This window comes from Amblyomma maculatum, chromosome 3, assembly GCF_055883805.1.
Source record: "Amblyomma maculatum isolate TAMU_Amacu chromosome 3, ASM5588380v1, whole genome shotgun sequence".
Lineage (NCBI taxonomy): Eukaryota > Metazoa > Arthropoda > Arachnida > Ixodida > Ixodidae > Amblyomma > Amblyomma maculatum.
In genome coordinates this window covers 219,022,779-219,045,508 of record NC_139346.1, presented here as the reverse complement: position 1 = coordinate 219,045,508, position 22,730 = coordinate 219,022,779, and the positions used below count along the sequence as shown (strand labels likewise).

Genomic DNA, 22,730 nt, shown 5'->3' with positions numbered 1-22,730 from the left:
ACTGTTATATGCAGGAGCAAACTGTGCCTCCGGTAAAAAGCCAACTGCCATATCAGGATGGCCTAGAGAGCCATACCATGCTTATGACTACAAAAATAATTCCAATAGCCTAATAACGAAGCCTCTAAAGAACATGAAAAGACACATTTTTTTTAAAAACAGCACATATTTCATGATTGATTTATGGGATCTGAATTTTGTATATAACCCCAGCAGCAATGATGCTGCAGCATAGTTCAGCATGAAGAAGATTCGAGAGACTCAAGTGACTTTAAAGGAGAGACTCAAGTGACCTTTAAGGCTTTCATGTGCGGCTGAGAATCCTCGTTTGCGAACATGCACTTTGCTACTCGCTGGATCAATAATCCCTTAATTTATGCCTCTATTCATAAGATAAAGTCACCAACGACCGCTTCAAATGAAAGACAACCCAACACAGATATAAAGCCCTGCTTTAATCAAGCCGTACAAATGCACCTGTGTGGGGTAGCGTGTCTGACCCAAGATCCAAGGCTCCCCCATCTAACAATTCTTGAGAACTCTTAAGAGCGTGCAGAGTGAGTCAGAGAACTCAAAATTCAAGAGGAAATCAATAAGAAGAAATGGACATGAGCAGGGCATGTAGTGCGAAGAGATGACAACCGATGGTTGCTTAAGGTAACAAATTGGATTCCAAGGGAAGGAAAGCGTATCAGGGGCATCAGAAAGTTAGGTGGGTGGATGAGGTTAAGAAGTTCGCAGGGATCAAGTGGATGAAGCTAGCACAGGACCAAGCTAATTTGAGAAATATGGGAGAGGCCTTCGCCCCACAGTGGGTATAGTCCGGCTGATGATGATGATGAGGAGTGATAAGACAAAAACCCTTGGGGTTGACTGACTCTATTGTAGTGTTTATTTGCCAGAGCCCCGCCGATCACACAGTGGTTTTTCATGCTGGATTTGAGGTGAGCAGCTCCACTCAGCGACAATTGCACGCACTTGTGTGGTGCTTAGTCTTCACAGCCAATGGCAGATGGCATGTACCACGAAACCAGGTTGAAAGCGTCGTCGTTGTGCCCTTACATTGCCATGAAGACGGCCCGAGCGCTAAACAAAGATAACTAAAGATATTTTTGTTACTACCCGGCATGTCTTAGTTGGTTATAACGCACTCAGCTGATGATCGGAGGGGTAGGAGTTCGAATCTCTGTGGAAAATGACTTTTTTTTCTTAGTAGTTGAACAGAACCCCGCTGACATCCCGTGCAATCCCGTGGAACCTCGCGGACACATTTCACGAATGCACAGATTATACTAACACCAATGAGCCTATAAAGGCTTCCGCCTTAAAAAGAACTGCACCAGCTGGTGCCGCCTGCCAACTTGGCCATGTCATCTGGCCTCATGACATCGTACAATCCAGCAACCAATCACTGCGTGGCCACGTATGACATCCTCGTGATTTTTCACATCTCGTGCAGATGAGCCCTTTAGCAATGTCAAGCTAAAAGGATAAATGCCGTGGAACAGAAAACTGACCTCCTACAACAATGGTGAGTGCATTTGGCCGCTCACATACGATGTCCACACAGCTTGTCACCGCAGCAGTAGTCACACGCTCACAGCCGCTGACGTCGAGCAGCCTCAGGTCACGGCACAATTCGACAAGAATCTGCACACCTATACAAGACCACAATTAGGGATAGTGGTTGTAGATGACATGCAGGGGTTGGACAGAAGAAACAAAAACAAAATGCCAAATTCAATTTTTAAAATCCGACCTTAACTGAAAAAAAGCCAGCTTTCTTTGCTTGTAGAGCATAGATACCAACTAGTTTAGCACAAGTCATATTTAGTCAAAGCTAAAAACTAACTAGTCAGGAAAGCCATTTGATCGGCACAGTTGCATGATCTAAGGTGCTGCCCTGCTAGCATATACACCTCTGCGGACAGGCAACACTTTATCAAGCACATGTAGGAAAGCGAACACAAAAGCCATGCACGAGCATTATAAAAAAAATAGTGACTGAGCCAGCAGTTCTATCGAGCAGACATGATTCCCCACCCTCTCGTTAATTCCAGTGCAGCAACTCAATCACTGAAAAAGTCAATATAAATCAATCGAAAATATTATTTGCTGAAAAAAAAAAAAAAAAGAAAACGAGATTAACCCAAACACCCACAAAGCAAAACTGCCGAATTTTCAAAACATAATAACCGGAAAGTCCGATGCCTTACAGCATGGAAGGAAGACAGCATCACAAGAAGTCAAAGCAAGAAACAACACTCATCCTTGCAAAGCGCATACTCAAGATGACCTTCGAGAAGAATGCAACAGTATTTATTTGGTGCTATGAGCGCTTTTGTAGATATGTTTCACAATTTCACAAACTGGTCATCTAGTCGCAAAATTAAAATTTGCACCCTGCAATTTGTTTACCGCTTTATAGCTATTGCTATCATAGGGGCCTCGATTTATTTGTGGCACCCTTACCATAACATGAAATAAGGCACATAGAGGCAAGTACCGCCAGCACAGTGTACTTGTTCATTATGCATCCATGCAGCTGATTCCTGTTCACACCTTGTCTGATCATTTGAAGGCAGACAAAGAAGCCCGTGGTCAAGAACCTTCCAAATGCTACACTGCACATGATGCACTGCATGATGTGCACACATCGTGATTCATCATGACGCATTATGAGTGCATGCATGATATCGCGCACTGTAAAACTTGTTCTTACACTCTGTCACCACACCACTATGTTTTACTGACTTTGTAATGAAGGTCAGCTCCATACTCATGGCTTAATGCCTGCATGTTTTGTTCTGTAGAAATGTAAGGTCGGTGCGATTCACCTACACAGCTTACGCTAGTTCTTTGTTTCACGAGCATAGCCTAGCATGAAAACAACGGCGTCGTGTATAGCACCCTGTACATGATGGCGTTCTTTTCATGCAAGTGTAGATGTTGCGCAGTACTAGTTGAGAAAAATTGTACTCTCTTTCGACTGACAGTGCCGATTACGTGCAGCCAGTGCCGCAGCAGATGACAGCGAGAGGTGCATGCGACTTCGCCCTTCAGTATGTCATTTTCAACGACGGCAGCGTGTTTGGCGTTGTCAGCAGCATAAACACCTCTTATCAATAGTCAACAACTGGGCTCAGAGGATGGGTATGTGTACGCTACACCAGGTAAGGCTTCGCTCAGTCAACAAGGCCATGTCACCTTCCAGAGGCATGCTCGGGAGTTTTCACCAGCAATGCCAACAACACCCACACCGACGCCAGATATTTTAGTACAGGAGGGCTCTAACATTCTCACGTTATTACCTACATTGTTATCTAAGTATTATTATTACATCAGCCATCTAGGTAAAGAGAAACACGTGCACGTGTTTCTTCATGCGCCGATGCAAATTTCGCATGTTACTTGTTCTTTTTTTGGCTTATTTTACTCATCTAGTAGTTTGCTTCTCACTTGTTCCCCGTAAATGAGCTTGGTACTAACCAAGTTTGTAGTTAGATAGCTTAGTATGTTTGCTATCCAACCTTTTTAAATATGTGGGCTTTATCCCGTCGTATGTGTGACGCCTCTTGTCTTTTGACTTTTCACAGATTTTATTCAAAGCTATGACCCAGATTTTTACTACAGTCGAACCCGGATATATCGAATTTTGGTTATATCGAACTCACGGAATATCCCCTTGAAAACCCCATGTAAAAGTATAGGAAAGCCACGTCATATATCGAACTCAATTTCACCGGCCATTCGATATATCGAACTCCACACCACGCACAGGAAAGTGTGCCTTCCCCAAAGACGATCGCATCACCCTCGGCCGTTTGCCACGTGACGTTTTCAAGCCACGCACGGAAGGAATGAGAGGGGACAGTTCGGCGACGGCTGGTCTAGGGCAGCGCCGCACCAATTCCCCAAAGGCGCGCGCATCTGCTGTTATAGTTTCCCGCGCGTCAGCACGTGACGTGACGTTTGCAAGCCATGTGCGTCAATGAACCAGAGAGAATCGGTGGGAATGAGAGGGGAAAAAACGCGATAGAGCGAAGCGCAAAAGTGTGCCCTTTCTTTTGCCGAGCTATCTCTCTCCTTCCTCTCTCCTGGCGTTCGTTCGCAGTATCACGCGCTACGCATGCGTCACGCCAGCTCAGCCCGTTTTTAGACAGAACGTCGGACGCTTTCTCCAATGTGTGTTGCGAAACCTCTGCGAGCGGCGGCTGACGTGGCTATGGTGCTTGCGGACGTTAAGAAGAGGCAGATCTCTCTCTCTCGCTCTTTTTTTTTTTTTTGCGAGAGTCGTCCATTCTTATCTTTATGCTGTACGCGTGGCGTAGCGTAAGATATGGCTGCTGCGGACGTTAAAAAGCGGCAGTTTTTTTTTTTTTTTCCGGGAGTCGTTTATCCTTGCATGTATGAATCAACGAAAGCACGCGGTCAGCTGCGATCATGACACTGACTTTTAGCATTTTTCACTTCGAACAGCATTTAGCTATCACGCTTTCCAACAATTTTGTGGCAGTGGACTATGCCCGCCCCAAGTGCAGCGTGATAAATCTAACCAGGCTTGTGCAATCAAGCCATCATGGGCACTCTTCCAAGTTCGTTTCCCGCCACCACAGGAGCTATCAAAAGATAAACACAGCCCGACGTTATCACTGCGCAGCATCTTGGCACGCTGCCAAGAAATGAGCTGTGCATGAGACGACCCAAACAGAGTGGCACGCGCCATCGACATGCAAGCGAAAACGCTTGCAATTTCTGCCGCGGCGACACAGAAACCTCTTGAGCTGTCACGGTGGCTCGAGCGGCGAGAGGGACGCAGTTCCAACAAATGGAAATTCTTCGCCCTGCCGTGGCCGCTCGTTGCTGAGATCGTTCAATCACTTACATGTGATTGATCGTTCAATCACTTGCAATCAATTACCGCTTTTTTTTTTTTTTTTTCAAATTCTCGGGTGCAAAAGTGGAGGGTGGGATCATTATGGGATTGGGTTGATTACGCGACAAATACGTACAGTTTTTTCGTATCGTAAGTGCCGTCACAAGCCGATTTCTGTATATCGAACTATTTCGCGATCCCCTTCGAGTTCGATATATCCGGGTTCGACTGTATCCTGTTTTATTTAGCGGTGGCTCCCAAAGCATCAATATTTATACTCTCGCACAGAGGGCACAATCGTATCGGCAGTGCTGAGCAACGACATCAGTCACCAGTCAAACAGCTAATCGCCGAAAGTCTACAAGCTCCATAGCTGTTTGTATAATCGTCGGCAGCAGGTTGCGGTCCATTTTATTTACCTTCTTAGCTCAGAGAACACACAGCAAACAACATGGCAAACAATGACAGGCATGACAAGCACGGCTTGTGCACTTTAGCATTGGTTTCTAACCGGCGCTGCATGAGTGTAGCACACCACTTGTTGTGCACTGTATGTGAATCGAATGGCAGAACATGCCATGCTTCAGACACAATTCATACCAACCTCCGTCAGTCACATAAGGGCACCCACGAGCTTCGACGCTCTGGAGAAGACCCTGGCATGACAGACTGCCCAGGCCACAATCGGTCACCTGTTGAGGAGAGAAACAAAAATGCAGGGTTTCTAATGGATGCACTTGCCTCTCAGTGCTGCAGGGGAATTTGTTCCTGCCCGACCGACTCTGTGCACAGCAATGGAAGTTCATAGTTGTTACAAAGTTAACAAGAATGACACTGTCTCCCTACCACTCAGTGGTCATGCATTTCTGACCGTGAAGACAGGCTCTCTTCTCCCATTTTCATCAGCAGGCACACCACTATAGCTCGTCCAGAACCCACGTCATGCGCCCGCATTCTTTTATGTTTGTTCGTTCCCTTATAGTACTTCCTGCAACTTCTACCGTGCTCAATCTTCGCCTCCTTTTCCTGAATACATTAGGTTCTGGCTTTCGGCGTGTTGTGCGCGTTCGAGTGCTCTCTATGCCAATCGTACGACTTCACAGCATGACTTCTCAGAGTGGAAGTTTCCTTTGCTTTCACACGTTGCGGCACACAGATTGGATTCATGTGTTCGAACCATTTTCTACTGGAAGACTGAAATGAACCTCGGTGTCATGTGAAGCCTCGGTAGGGAAACAAAGAAAGCTCACCTCAAACGAGACATCGTACCGATGCAAAGCCCAGTGCATTGGCAAAAAAAGTGCATGCGGTTTGAGGTAAGTTCGTATGATAAAAGTAGTCAGCTTTGTTGCGATTTGTAGCCCTAACTTTCAGGTGCTAACAGATATGCCTATCTAAGAACTACTCATTTCGCGAGATGTTCCGACTGCTGAGGAAGTCAAACTTTACCTCAAATAGCGGACGACTCAACACAAGCCACCAGTTATATTTAATTGTTTCCTGCCAGACTGCCCTCTTAGCAGTAATATGCTCGTTTTCTTCCCATATGTCACGAGCATACATTGTGTGTAAATAATTAGGCCATAGCTTAACCACTGCCTAATCTGCGGTGTTTCCAATATTCAGGATCTGGAAAAGGGAGCAGGAATTAATTAGTTTCCTACTTTCCAGTGGTATAACCGAATGCTTAAAAGGGCTGTGTCGGTTCCAACCTATGGTAATGTTGTGGAGGCGTGTTAAACGAGTTTTTGAGCCAGTGAAGAAGGTGGTCATGTATTTCATATGCAGGTAGTGATAGTGTGGCTGATATCAAGTTGGCAGTCACATGTCCATCATTAGCTGATATTGAGGCATGCATCGATAATGTACGAAAAGAAAATTTATTTGAAATATATTGTCCTATTTCATCATTGTTTATATTGTTTGTTTATCAGCGATGTTATACTTGCATAAAAAATTGCATTTGGAATTACATGTTTTACTCTCATTTCATGAACTTTCACATATACAGGTGCACGCACAGCACAACAGGTGGCCCTACCATACCACCAAGAACAGGCCCCTTGGTTCCACTTTGATCATGCTCGTTTTCACAGCACTCACCTATTCCCATAGAAACTGATGACTTAGACTCCAAAGAGGAGGATCATGTTGAGCAGATCTTAGAATCCTTCACATCATTCAACAAGGCCTTCCTAGAGTGAAAATTGTTCACCCCAAAGCTTATATGCCCCATTTCATTGCATTATGATGCTGTGATTATCAGATCAACCACTTAGGGGAAGTAAGGGTGCATAAGAGTTAAAAAGATAAGTTACTGCTTGGAAAGGTAGAGAGGTTGGCTGGAAAGTTTAATATCTGACCTGCTACTCTGTACAGGGGAAGGGAAAGAGAAAAACTAAGAGGGTCATGACGATGAAAATATACACAGGAATAGTAACTTGCACCACAGTCATGAGTTGAGTCCTCCTGAATCGCTCAAGAAACGGCAGAAAGCTTGCATTGCCTTTAGAACTTTCCACGCTCTACAGTCTCTGTAATGTCACATGTGGAACATTCTGGGCAGTCCGCCTGTCCAAGCAAATATAAATATTTCCGTATGAAACCCACTTTTAAGAACAGTTTATGGAGAAAGCATGCAGAATGGCACAGAACAGAAAATAATGTCGGGTCGAGCCTTTTAAGACCGATGATTCGAGTGTCTGGCTAGGCCCAATAAGTCACTGCCACACTCCTGATAAAGCTCGAAAGAAGAGCAAAAAGCACAACTGTTCGGAGGCCACTGCTGAGGGTGCCATTTGCTTCAGCCTGCTCATTTCCACCAAACCTGTGAGGGTGGGGGCTCATTATGTGAGAGGGTTCGTTACGGAAGTAAATAGGATAAATTTACCTTAATGCAAATGGTTCCTGTCATTTTTTTCGAGGCCATTCGATAATTCGAACAACAGATAATTCAAACTTTTGCCAGTCCCGTGAAGTTGGAATTACCCATGTTTTACTGTATAATATATGATGGAGGATAAGAATTCCCTTTACAGAAGTAGCGCAAAAATTCCAGAAAACGTTTCACGACCCCTTTCAGTGATAGTGCCGCTTTGGTTTATCCCTCCGGCCATCGCTGTATGCTTCGTTTGCATCAGAAACCACAAAATTCATATTCACTCACATTGAGGCCTACTAAGAATAATGAAAGCACCAAAAATTGTTTATAATGCATCAGTACTGCAAAAATCATATTAGATGCACATGTGTACTTTCTGGACTGTAATGCTAATTTCTTCCCTGCCTAACTCAGGTGCGTAGTATGTTGCTTGTACTCTTGCGCACAGATTTTTTTCCTCTTTTACAGTTTAGGCTAATGTTGTAAATATGTGATAAAATCATAACATAAGCTTTATCTAATGTCACAATAACTACTTTGAAGTGACAAGCAGATCAATCAAGGGGAAATGAGGGTGCTCGTTATAATACATGAAGGAAAGAAGCCAACAGTCGGCGAGGCCAAGGAAATTTGCGTTGGGGATGGTGCTTTATGTCTTCTTTTTGTTTTTTAATGTTTACTTGGATAATCACAGAAATTAGTAATGTAATCTTGTTTAGGGGAAAGATAATAAGAGTCAAAGTAGAAGAAAAAACAATGTGCCGATGGTGGGAACCGAATCCACGACCTCCGAATAACGCGTCCGGTGCTCTTCCAACTGAGCTACATCGGCCGCTGTCCCCCCTGCTACTTTTTTAGGTATTTATGTTGTCTGTATACGAACCTTGAGAGTGTTCACCAGCGCCACGCTTCAGCCATAGCGGCGGACGTGGGACGTCCTTTGTTACCGCCAGCGTCATGTAGAACGTGATCAAGAGCGAGGGCGAAAGCTGTGCTAGAACCCTCTTACGCTACCTATGGCTTCAAGACTGCCAGAACCGAGACCCCCGTAAGCTACAAGCAGATCAATCAAGGGGAAATGAGGGTGCTCGTTATAATACATGAAGGAAAGAAGCCAACAGTCGGCGAGGCCAAGGAAATTTGCGTTGGGGATGGCGCTTTATGTCTTCTTTTTGTTTTTTAATGTTTACTTGGATAATCACAGAAATTAGTAATGTAATCTTGTTTAGGGGAAAGATAATAAGAGTCAAAGTAGAAGAAAAAACGTGCCGATGGTGGGAAATGAAATGATGCATATTAGTTTCCCTTGTTTTGAAAATCTGAAAAATGAATGCTGAATCAGAGAAAGGAACAGCTGATTTTGAGAATGTTCTCCTCCCAATGGAATACTGCTGTGCGCCACTGTGCCAGTCAGACAGCAAAAAGGAGGATACTGGCATTTGCTTTCACAAGATCCCCACCCAAGCTGCGCTGCGTGAGCAATGACCGACAGCGGTAGGAAGAGATGACTGGGTCCCAAATGGCACCTCAATCTATTCACCGTGAGATCGACCTAAAGGTGGCGCCACCGTCGCTCCGATAATGGAGATCGGCAGCCGGCGGCGCTCACAGAAACACACGCGGTGTATGTTTGCTTCAGAGTTTACGGCGGGTTTGTTGGCGATAAAAACGTGTCTTATACAATGCATTAGCAATTTACTGTTTAGAGTGTTCTAATATTGCAGAAAGCAGAAAAAAAAATCTGTACATTTCGCAAAAAAATAAAAAATGTGAGGATTTTAAGAAAACAAGGCATGCAGCCACCCGTCTTTTAGATTTACTGGCATCGCTTAGCCCGCTTTTTGCGTAGTACGGCGCTTGCAGGCCCGATACTTGGGCCTGAACATGACGTATCGCTTTTCAACAGCGTGCGCGTGTCTTATACGAGTGAGACAGGCAAATTTAGTGTCAAGCCCACGGAGATCAAGGTTCGTGCTCTGACCTGCAGTACTTTCAATTGAATCGATACAGCCTGGTTCATTATACTGTACTTGACTTGAGGATTAAGCAAGTTAAATGTAACACTGACAGCATACTGCCCGGCGGGTTGCCGTAGACTGAGTGGACATCATCATCATCAGCAGCAGCAGTAGCCTGACTATACCCACTGCAGGGCGAAGGCCTCTCCCATATTCCTCCAATTAACCCGGTCCTGTGCCAGCTGCATCCACTTGACCCCTGCAAACTTCTTAACCTCATCCGCCCACCTAACTTTCTGCTGCCCCTGCTACGGTTTCCTTCCCTTGAAATCCAGTTTATTACCCTAAGTGACTATCAGTTATCTTTTCTCCGCACTACATGTCCTGCCCATGCCCATTTCTTCTTCTTGATTTCCACTAGAATGTCAGTGACTTGAGTTATTTTTCTGACCCACTCTGCACACGTTTCCTTAATGCTATCCCTACCATTTTTCTTTCCATAGAAACAACTCTGGCTAGACAACCAGGCACAAGTATTCCCCAAAAATGAGATTACACCGACACTGTACAGGAAACCTGGCCGCACAGGAAAGCTGACTGCTCACGTGCAGAGCGGTGAGTGGACTGAGTTTGCCGAGCACACAACAAGGCGGATGCTTCTTGCGGCAGATAATCTGGTGCTGCACTGTGAAATGACTAAATGATTTCCTGAAACTGAGGGAAGTATAAGAAATTTCTGATGTGTGTGATTTATGTTTATAAATCGTAAATTAGTAGTGTAATTATTTTTTTTCAATGACAATGATTTTCAGCATGCGACAGAACTTTTAAACACTTAACAAAATTTAGGACTATCAGCGATTAATTTTCAGTAGCGTTAAAGTGCTAGCTATGAATCAGTAGACATCGTAAAAACTGCAGTCGTGGTCATGTTCTGGCGAGAAATTTTGAAGGATGATTTCTGTATCGTAATTATTGCTGAGCAGTGACTTGGGAGGTTCTGTCGTTTACTTCCAAAACAGGTGCTGGATATCACTATTCTGAAAGAAGTGGAGTTCGTCTTATCATGAGACTATAAATATGTATTTATTCCCGAACTAAACACCGATAGTTAAGCCCGTATGAAGCTATCTTACTCTCCTTGTCAGAAACAACCAGTTTGCTCGAAAGACAGCACAGATGAAAAGGAGTTCTTGTGATTCTAATGGGCTACCAGTGTACATTGATCTATGTGTATTACGTAATATTTAGTGTGACAGGTGCTGAGAAGATTTGTTTCTCAAATGTTTGAGCATTTCCCTAAAGTGAAATGTGCTCATTACCACTGTTACAGATGCGCAGAATCCTTCAACAGAAAAAAAAAAAAAAATGAAATGCATATATGGGTTTAACGTGCGACATCGGTGTCACTGACCACGTGGGATTGTTTAACATGCTTATTCCACAGCTGAGGAGCGCCTTTCGGAACGGCCGGGATCGAAGCCCTTGTTCTCGAAATCGGCAGTCGAGTGCCCTACCACTGAGACACCGCGACAAAAGTTTAATAGCAAAAGAAAAAAAAAATAAATAAATAAATACAAATAAAGTACTCGGACAACTCCCACAGGCACAGAGTGGCTTGTTCAAACTGGATTTTGCTATGCAGCAGTCTGCGGTTGCATGTTTCAGCAGTTGCGCTGTTCCAAACAGAAACGGGAATATGCCATTTTTGAGCGTTTGCTTTAAATTGTATTTGCGGCAGCAATCTGTTTTGCTTTGACACAGCACCTAACAACAGCAGCGCTTTCTTTGAGACACCGCTTGTCAAACAATCTCAAGCACCGAAGACCGCAACTGATGATATGTCCTTTCCTGCGTGACATACTCGATTGGATAAGTATTTTTTTTTTAATGGAGCGTGGGGTAATAGACTGTTCATATTTCTTTTGCAAGAGGAAGATAAGTAAGCAAAGGCACACAGGAACCGCGAAACAAACAAAAGCTCTTTTGTACATGCTGCATGCGCGCCCGTAAATCCCTGCGGGCTGGTACGCGTTGCGAACACGCATCCACACTGGGTAGGGTTCGTCACTATCACGCTAGGTGGCGACTACTCGATCTCAAGGCCAATAACCGTGACAGTTACAAATCTTTTGTCGTTTTCAACAGCCGTCGGCATGACGCCTTATCACTGTGAATGCAGTGCACAGAATGATCTTGTGCTCTTTGTTTATGGTCGGTGTCAAGAAACAGGGATTTTCTTTGTAGCACGAGATGCGCCGAGATTAGTCTGGAACGGTTGCAAGCAAGAACAGTTTCCGTGTTGTTCCAAACTTTTCCAGTATCACTTGCTGGTTCATTTAGGTGTTTCAGCGCTAACTTTAAATTGAGCACTGGGGAATGCAGCAGGCATTCGTAGTTAGGCGACCAGTGAGCACATTTCCTGCTACCGCCGCCGCCGAGTTGCTCAGTTATTTTGACGGCACAAGTAAACCGAATAGACCAGTTGCAAAACCTACAAGCCAGCTTCCCTGTGAGACAGGAATTCATTCACAATGGCGGCAGAACCTGACTCAGGGGCAATAGTTAGGTGCAGTGCATGCATCTACTACAGTCCACGCAGCTTCGAATGCAGTCCCCATTGCACAAGCCATTGTGAGAGAATAGGTTTTCGGGCATTCTTAACGCAGAAATAAAAGGGGGAACTGTCACACTGGGGTTGAGGAAAGAAGATTTAGAATACGGGAACCCAACCGGTTTGAGGGATAGGGTAACAGTGGCGCGACAATGTGCACGCGCGGAATGCTGCGACGAATAGGCGAGGGGTGCGGCAATTACCCTACCCATCAGGCGATGTGCCAGCACTGCACCCAACTAGTACACCAAAGTAAGTCTATGCCGCCATTGTGCAGGAATTTCTGTCGCGCAGGGAAGCTGACTTGTAGGTTTTGCAACTGGTCTATAGGGACCGGATAGCTGAACGGGTGGCGCCCCCTCTCGGCGCATTGGAGGGTACTGTTTGTCGCTGGTTTGTGTGGAAATTGGAAATCCTAAGGTTTAGTTGACGTTGTGCCTGAATATATCTTCAAGAGAACAGAAAGTTGGGCTAGGTAATTGTGTGAATATGTCCAGTGAAATGAAGTCTGGTCGAACAAGGCTGGCGAAACGTGGTGCGTTGTTGGCTCCACTGGCAGCTACGCAAACTCGTCAGACGTTTTTAAGTCGATTAATTTCTACGGGTTTCCACAGAAGCATGAGTGGCGGGTGACCTAAGCATGGTTCTTTGAAAGGCAAAGGCACGAATCTACGTATTTGGTTACTGTGTGGTCATTGAAAGCGCCGAATTTTTAAAATTCCGCTTGCTACCGGATGCTCTGTGCCTTCTGTTCCCCAGGAGTGACGGCACGAGAGTCTCGGAGCCGAAGCCGCACTCCTTCATCTGTAGTCACTTTATTGACAATTGGAAATCGAAGTAACCCAACAGCGTAAGTTACGCTAGCATTTCCCCGCCTGTGTACAAGAAAACCCCAGCACGGAAAAAGAAAAGGCAGCTCCACCATCGTCGCTCTGGCTGCGTTACAATCTTCAGTGATGGGCAGAGACAATGTTTGTGCGGATACTTTCGCTGACATAGTCAAAGATAATTTACTTTTTTCTCTTAACAGAAAGAGTAGATAGGAGACATGAACAATTCCTATTGCCATGATCTTGTCATTTATCCTGATTTCGTTTGTCAACCAATGAAAATGCGCTGAGAGCTCTGCGTTGATACTCTTAAAATTTGTTAACATTTGTTTGTGGCATGCCCATTTCGCCTAATAAAATCACTCATTTCACAGCTCAATCAATACCGCATGGTCACAAAATCTGCTATCGGCTTCATATAAAACTCGAACAAGAAAAAAAAATACAATTTAATTTGTGGAAACGAGCATAGTCGTAGCATTTTTTTGTTAATTTCGAAGGCCGTGTAGCAGGGTTTTTTTTTCGCATTCACGTTGCACCTGACACGGCTTTACGTATTTTCTCAGCAGTGTCCATTTCCTGGCCCGCCTAAATACATGTGTTTCTCATCGGCGTTTTAGTGAACGCGAGATTTCCTGATTGTGGCGTAGTATGACAAGACCGTTTTACCTCTCTCAGAAATTGCTTCTAGGTATGGCCAATGTAAACAGATTTAGCAGCAGTCCGGCAAGCTGCAGTGACAAAGTTGTAAAAGGAATGGCTTTCAGTTATCCGGATTCCCTTACGTGCAAATAGAAAACTACATACATGGTCCTGTCCCCTCACACTCATCAGGTATCGAGGTCAGCTAGGTATCGGCCCCGCAAGTTTGTGGTACGCTGAGAAAGTAGACCACCTTAGCGAACGAGCCATCAGAGGGATTCATTTAACAATAGAACGCTCTATTAGTTGTCGGTGGCTTATCTTACAACACATCACACTGTGGTTTTTTTTTTTTTTCTATTGTATTTAACAGTTTGACAGTATTGGACTATTGCCTTCAGATGTTCAAGGCAGGTGCGGTCAATCACATTAACTTCCTGCGCTGAGAGAACGCTAGCAGGAAATTTATTTTTTTTTTCTTTTCACAACCTCCGCAGCATGTCGGGAGAAAGGCATGCATAGTATAATATTTTCTAAGTCAATTATATGTAGCAGCTCCGACGTGTTCAACAAGAGCATTGCCGTATATGTAAAAATGATGCTGAGGTGGTATTACTTGTTTGGCTTATATTATGATTAAGTTTGATGGTCTCAAGGCCGGGTTCAGTGGGCTATTGTAGCGTAATTGTGCAGGAAGTCCTGGAAATATATGTGTGTTTGCTATTCCAACCATAAATAGGATCCTACTTTTGTCTTGCTTGTTATTTTTCTCCTTTTACAGCTCTCGTTGCAAGGTTTAAACTGGAATGTCATTTGCTATTATTCTGCTCTGAATCGTTCGAGCCTAGCTATTACCAAAAAAGACAGGTGCAGCATCTTTTTCATTTTACATGAATGCTGACCATTACAACTACCACTACTACACGGCTACACGGCTCGGCGGTATTTGATCTTCAGGCAGATTCCGACTAGACCTAATATAAGATAGACGCGCAGTGCAGGCGCAATTCCCGTCTTCGAAATCGCCTTAACAAGTGCCTAACGAAGGTGTTCCTAGCACATGGTGAAATCACGCGCGCGGCATTTTCGAGTATATAACAGAAATACCATGCGCCGGGCGGTTAAAAAAAACAAACAAAAAACAAAAACACGCACGCCCTGCCGAGAACGGCCCTTTTCTTTTTCAAGATTTCCCCGTCAAAAAATACTCCTTGCGATTACTCAAAGCAGCTCAAAGCTCTCAAAGCCACACCGCAATACGACGGGTAGGGACAGGCTCAAAAACACCTCGCAGAACGGAAACAACTGCGCCGCTCAGCTGCCTCGCCATTCCGCTGTTTCGGCACTCCGCCGCGGGCGGCGCTGTTCCACCGAGGCGACGATGGCGCCATACAACGGGCGCCCGGTCCCTATAAAGAGTTAATAGAGGGTTTACAAAAGTATGTCTGGCAACCATGAGCGGCACGCTGATCCCGCTCTGGCCGCCATATTTTGTTCGCTTCATCCGTTCGCTTCGTGTCCGTCCGTCAGCGCTCGCCGTTCTGTTCGCGCTTTTCATGTTTTAACCTAGTATGATGTGCTTGGACCTCTCTTCGGTCCCTGGCGGTTTCTGTTAGCGACGCCTAGAAGCGTATTTTGACAGCCGAGACGTGGCGGGGCCCACCTGCCACGCTGCCGAGCGCAGTTACAAATTGCTTTACGAGTTGTGCATGGGCCCCTCGGCAATCCGCAGCGTCATCCCTATCCAGGTACAGTATCCAGAGTTCTGTAATGTGGACTTTTTTTTGTCGGTGCGCCTTTGCTGTTTCCTTAAACGCCTATGAGAGATCATCGCGAGTTTGTTTGCTTGGTTTGCGCAATCACCGTCGCTCACCCCACTGGAAGATACTTGGTTGATGAAATGAGCGAGGATGCATTTTATTTTATGACAAAAGTATCGTGCGTAATTTGACGCATGTTGGACTGGCGCTTAGCACTTTCCTTCCCATACCGTCGACGCAGTAGTTGGCATTGATCTCGGAAATAATCGGGGGTTGCATAAAATAAAAAGTGCCATGGTAATTTGTGCTTCCAGTGATTGAAGATTGATTGGTGTGCTATAGGCGATGACGAGTTAATAAAATCTTTGTAAATAACTGATTAATTGATGAAATAAAGAAACTAAAAAAAGAAAAAATTGGAAAGTAAGGATTTAAAGGTGACAGAACGAAAAACAAGTGCTTGGTGATGCTAAGGAAGAAAATTTAGAATGTGTAATTTATTCATTGAAATAATTGAAGAATGTGTTCAAAAGTGTAAAATTGCTCAGAATGGAAAGCCGATTGTTGCTGACACATGCGTATTGGTGTATAAAAATATAAAACGTCAAACAAAATAAAAATAAAGAAAGAAATGATAGAAATATAACATAACATACATAACATAGAAATATAGCATACATAACAACATGTAACATACTACACTTGTTTGTAGTATGTGACTTTTGATGAATTCATATTTCACTGCATTGTATTCTTTTTGTCCCTCCTGCTAGGGCCCAGTTAGGACCTGCAGTATTTGGTAAATAATATAAATAAATAAATAAGAGAGCTAAAATATAACACGTGAACAAAGAAAACATTGTGCGTGTGTGTGTATGAGAGAGACAATATCGCGTTATACCTTTAACGGCGGAGCTTAAGTGACCCCCTAATTTTTCTATAACGATATGATATAATATAAACCTGATTTTATGAACACAGCCAGTTGCACAAGGCACAAACACTTCGCAGTAATGTGAGTTGACTTTTCAAATTTCTTTTCGTTTCAGCTGAGTTCCTCCTCCTCCGAGTTCCTCGAAGCTTCCAATGTCAGCGCTTTCATATGAGATTACGGCTTCAAATGTTTACTTTCTGACAGAAGGAATAAACAAGAAATCGACATATTTAAAAATTCCAGTGAATTTCAGGTAGCTGTGAATTAGCGAACCATCGGGTGACTCGAAAAAATACACAAAAGTGAAGCGCACGCTTCGTTATTTTATCGGCCGCGCTGGCAGGTACAAAACCTGAGCTGCGCGCTCTGGACGTGGACCGGTCGAAATGGGCTGCACGTGAGCATATTACAACACACTAGTGGGATGCCATCTTTTCCTGCTTTTCTAGACGCCGCGGGTTTGGCAGCCGCTTGCTTTTGCAACGCGAAACACGCACCTCGGGCACACTAGACAACCGTATTGCTCTCTGCACCAAGCACTACCATTTCGTACAACTGTGAAAAGTAGTTTCGGTAATCATGCCCGTGTCTTAAATCCAATACACAATGGTAAATGCCACCTACGTACAAAATGTTTCGAAGAACGTATTTGCACAATAGCGTTCGTTATACATGGATTGCTCCTTCTCCCGTGTCTTTCATCGCTGCATAAGCTTATCCTTCAAGTTCACAAGGCTCCATAGCGCGGAAAACAACCTTGCTGTTTTAGGTGATAGCACATTCTGTGAGCTAGCTCCCAGTCAGAGGGACGTGTAGTAATGCTTTACATGACACTTGTAAAGCCGATTAGGACTGCAAACGAACGGTCGCATACACGCGTATACCTTGATTCCGTGCGCGTCTACGACGGTGCGCTGCCTGCAGAAGGGCACGCAACAACATGCTGACATAATTCCGAATAGGGCTTGTAGCTAACAGCGACTGCTGTGATGTTAAAAAATGAAACAATCGCTTGTGAGCATTCCAATGCACCTTTCGGTGCATGCACGGGTTCTACAAAGGCGCACGTTGACAGCGTACTCGATGGGAGGCGCGGGCGGACTGAGCAAAACATGGCCGCCGCGCACGGTTTCTGTTTCTTTCACTAGATGGCGCTAACTTTTGTAAAGCCTCTATTTCAGTGCAGCTATACCTGCCTGTTCTTTTGTGCCTACGGTATTGTCACTGCCCCTGTGACGTCTGGTGGAGGTGCTGAACCCAGATAATGTCACCATGAACCTGAAGACGGAGTCAGCGAAACAGACACAGCCGCTTGTTTTCGTGCAGCCCCACGAGCACCCGACCTTCCACGATGGCCTCATGAGGACACAGAAGAATGGCGTGACCTCTTCAACCGCGTTGCAAGATTCAACGCCTGGAATGATGCTGCAAAGCTGAGGCAAGTCTACTTTGCTCTTTAAGGATCTGCCCGAATCTGGTTTGAAAATCATAAGACCTCTTTGAAGGATTGAGAGACATTCAAGGGGGAGCTTTTGATGGCCTTTGCAAGTGTCGTGCAAAAAGAAAGGGCCCAGGCACTCCTCCAATCATGAATTAAACTCCCAAATGAGCCTGCCCTGGCTTACGTTACAGAGATGAAGCGTCTCTTTAGTCGTGCCGATCCCAATATGACCGAGGAGACCAAGGTCAACTCGCTGATGCGCAGTATGAAAGACCAACTATTTGTGGGTCTTCTGCGCCAGCCACCAAAGACTGGCAGAGTTCTGCCAGGAAGCAGCAAGTATCGAAAAGATCTTGGAAGCAAGGACGCGCCTGTACAACTAGCCTCTTCAAGTACCCTCTGCAAGCCTCTGCAACACCAAAGCTACTAGCGGAGGTGAACTCCGAGATATTATTCGTAAAGTCATTCAGTACGAATTGCGCCGACCCTTGCCATTGGCACTGCAGCCTGAGGCTTTGTTGTTTACGGTCATGAAGCCCAGAAAGCTATAAGCATTGCTCATGTGATGGCCCCAACACAAGAAGCCATGGCGATGAACTATGCCGCCGTGTTAAGCCGTCCTTCGCTCATAATGGAACCCTTTGAGCCTCCCTTGTCGTGAACAAGCCACTCCCGAGCAACGCTCTTTGCCTTGCCCTCCGCTCGGCAACAATACGAACGACCTTCCAGCCTCAAAAAATGCGACACCTGCAGGACCTCAAACAATCGCCCCCAGTGTTACCACAGCGCTGAGGCCGGCCACAATCTACGCCACTGCCCGTACATTAAAAACACATCGGCCTGCGCAGCTTTGCCATCGATGCACCACGACCTAATTCTGGCGAACAATCACAAAAAATCGACGCCTACCTGTGCAGGGGTGAGTCACAAAGCCGTCGCTACCGCTCCCTATAGCCGTACAGCGCCCAATTCACTTCGTCGGGCTGCAGTTACATGCGAGGAAGGTCTCCTAGACCCCGTAGAAGAAACTAAAGGCAGCAACCTTTGGAGGCGAGGTTGCTCAACAGCGAATTAACGAAGATCCTCTGCCGCCGATGACGAGTGACGACACTCCAACATTGGCACCACCGCTAATGAACGACAACAACATTGACGAGAATGTGACCTGACTCAATGCTGACATTGCCACCTAGCAAAGTGACAATGGTATACCCCGGCAATGACAACACTGCTTTTCTTCAATACCGAAGGTACGTCAAACTTCTTGAAAGCTACAGCGAGTGCTTTTTTTCAGTACTGAAGATGCATCTAACTCAGTTGGCCAAGCACCGCATAATCATGGATGAATATGCCCGGCCTCTACGTCAAAGCCCCTACCGTGTATCACCGTCGGGAACGCCAGGCCATCCACGATCAAGTTGAGAAAACGCTTCGCGATGACTTGAACAACGAAACGAAGAGGGATGTTTGCCCACTCGCATCGATGACAAACGAGACCTCTGCAATGTGAAGTATTTCTTGTCCATGGGCTTGAACAACAGGTATTGGCAAATTGAGGTCAACAAAAGAGACCGCATTCATCACACCAAACAGCCTCTTCAAGTTCAAGGTGATGCCCTTTAGCCTCTACTTTACACCAGCCACGTTCCAGCGAGTAATGGATATTGTACTGGATTGCCTGAAGTGGCAGACTTGTCCAGTATACTTAGACCTCGTCGTCTTCTCTTTCGACTTTGAAGACCACCTGAAAAGGCTTCGGACTGTGCTCGACACAATCAAGTCTTCGGAGCTAGCACTGAAAGCAGAGAAGTGTCGCTTCACCTACGGAGACCTGTTTTCTGGGTCATATAGTAAACAAGGAGGCAGTTCACCTAGACCCACAGAAAACAGCTGCGATCGCACAGTTTCCACAGCCAGGTGATAAAAGAGCTGTATGTCAATTCCTTGGACTATGCACGCATTGCAGATGACATGTCAAAAACTTTTCACGCATCACCGAACCTTTGACATAGCTTACGAAAGCAGACGTCCCCTTTGAACGGAAAGCACCTCAAGCGGAAGCCTTCGAGGAACTTACGCGCCACCTACAGTCTCTTCCTGTTCTCGGCCATTCTCATGAAAACGCCCAGAATAAAATTCATACCGACGCAAGCAGCGTGGGCCGAAGTGCCGTCCTTGTCCAGAAAAGTGCCGGAATGAAAAAAGTTACTGCTTACGCTAGCAGGTCCCTCTCAAAGACCAACACGAACTAGTACTTGACGACCGAGAAGGAGTGCCTCGCGATCACGGTGGACGAAAGAGAGGTGCTCCGACGGTGCGACCACGCTGCGGCGAGAGACCAGCCGCTTAAGAGTGACCGGAAGAGATGGCAGTACAGGTTCTGGGGACCATTCTTTCCACCGATTCTGCTGGCGTGCCTATGAAGCAGCGGCACACGCGAATTTTCTGCTTCAATCAGAACTAAAAGACTAACATCAACGTATTTCTGTTTTCATTATTTACACATCAATTTCTGAGCAGGCAGAAGCTTTCTTACCGCTTACTAATCAAATAACTCAATTTTTAAGAAAGGAGAAAGAAGCGTCGTCTGCTCGAGCAGACGACGCCTTGCGCTCGCCGCCTTGCGCTCTCCGCCTTGGAGCACGCTTTGAACAAGTTTATAACGGATTGCTGCTTCGTGTGGCCAAATAAGAGCAGCGTTATGTCATCATGCCGCCGATAGCAATGCCTCAAGAATGATTTGCAGCTCAGCTGACGTGTGTAGAACAATATGCCAGACCATCACGTGCAGCCTCTTAGATAGCGACTCCAGAGACGCACTTGCTCTGACTCGATATCTTTCGTGCATTTCGCTAACGGAAGATGCTCTTGTACACCTCAAGCGAGAAGGCCAGCTGCTCGACCCAGCGGCTCGTATTTTTCAAATGCTGGAGAGGGTACAAGCAGTTTTTCGAAAATATGCTATAAACTTAATGCTTACCTCACCATCGACGAATCGCACTACATTTCCATGCGCTGAGCATAAAGTAAATATGACAGCCCATCCCCTAAATTATTAGGTTGCAGTGAGGTGTTACAAACAGCTAGATGGCTATCCAACAATCGAATGATGGCATATGTACCACGGTTGCTGCGACGCTTCATATATCCAGCGGTGCTCAGTAACGCAAAGTTAAACAGCTGCAGAGTAACTGTGAGCCGATGGAGTGTGCTTGCCGGTATTTGATATGGCCCAAGCTAGTCGCCGTGTGTACATGCGTCTGCCTATCAAGAACAACGGCATGCGGTGCTGGTTGTAATTCTGTGTTTTAACACTAGTTTATATGCACTTTGTTTTATTTAAGGATTCAAGCAGAATGGTGCCAGACGCCTTAAACGATATCAGCTATCTGCTTATATGACTCACACGTGTATCTTTTTCTCTAATAAAAAATAAGAAAAAAGACTACGGACTACAAAGCTTTCTCTCGTTACACATTCAATATAGAAGGAAAACAATTGTAGCATCCTAGCTTGAATTTGTGCCATAATGCTTTACTACGTGATAAAAAATGAAATGTGAACACATTGGCACACCTACAAGCTCTGCTGTTTGAATATCTAGTCGTCATGTTTATGTCTGGGTGGCAGCAAAAAAGCACTAGAGTCATCCGTATTATAACTGACGTGGTTAGCGAGTTATTGAAACAGTGTGCCTTGCTGTTCAAATTTCTTCTCATCACGCTTCTACCATACGGATAGGAGCGCGATGAGAAGAAATTCCAATAGCAAAGCTCGTAGGCGCTCCATGGTGTCTGCATTCGTTTTCTATCCCTATAGCTTTGAACAAGTTGCGCATGTCCTCAGCTGTGGAGGCTATGCTATTTCTCCTGCACTCCTTTGAATGCCTTTTACGCAGCGCTTGCTCGAGTGCTTTCAGCAAATATTACATTACCCAACTATCGCATTAGCCTGCTAACGATGTCTTTGTGCGCCAATTTTGAACCCTTCCGCATCGCTCACAGACAAGCTACACTCTAGTATGTAGTCGAATAACTGAAGTTTCGATTTTGATGCTGTTTACATTTTTCCCGCGAAGCGCATATTTTTGAGAGCACTCCCAACATGCCGCAGCGTCTCAGTCGCATGCGAGAATGGCGGCATCCGCATCGACGACATGCACTTCGAAACGTCGCAAATCTGACGACAATGCACTATCTACGATCGATTTTATAGATGAACCAAGCAGACGCGGCTCTGAAGATACTGCGAATTATCGTCAGAATTCAGATCCGACCTCGCTGACGACAGAAGGCAGCCAGAACACCGGCGGCCGCACTCCGCCCCACTAACGATGACTTCACACGCAAATTTTAAGCCTTTCTGCGTCGCCCACGGACACGCTACACCATCTAGCATATAGTTGGGTAACTGAAGCTTAGATTTTATTGCGGTTTACATTTTTTCCCACGAGGTGGCTATTTCTGAACACACTCCGAGCACGTGGCAGCGTCGGAGTCGCAAGCGAGAATGCCGGCATCCACATCGATGACGCGCACTTCGAAACGTCGCAAATCTGACGATTCCGTACTGTCTACGACCGATTTTATCGATGACCCAAGCAGCAGTGGCTCTGAAGATGCTGCCTTATCCTCAGAATTCATTTCCAACCCTGATAACGATGGAAACCAACCTGGAACACCGACGGCCGCACTGTTGGCCTGTTTTGCATGCGTATGGGACCGCTCTGGATGTTTTGTTTGTGTTGGTGTCATTTATCTCATTCCCAAGGTGTCAACATCATTTCGGCACGAT

At 45.4% G+C, this 22,730-nt stretch overlaps 1 protein-coding gene across 2 annotated transcripts in view; it reads right to left on the bottom strand.

Annotated features, from left to right (window-relative positions):
- The window catches only part of LOC146197737 (putative RNA-binding protein EEED8.10), a 135,373-nt gene that overhangs the window by 22,145 nt on the left and 90,498 nt on the right, over positions 1-22,730 (bottom strand). For both annotated transcript variants that reach the window (XM_084599648.1, XM_084599649.1), the window contains exons 16-17: positions 5,481-5,568; positions 1,518-1,658 (exon numbers count right to left, since the gene is read on the bottom strand). In XM_084599648.1, coding sequence (XP_084455774.1) covers positions 1,518-1,658; positions 5,481-5,568 — 229 coding nt within the window. The remainder of the gene's footprint in view (positions 1-1,517; positions 1,659-5,480; positions 5,569-22,730) is intronic.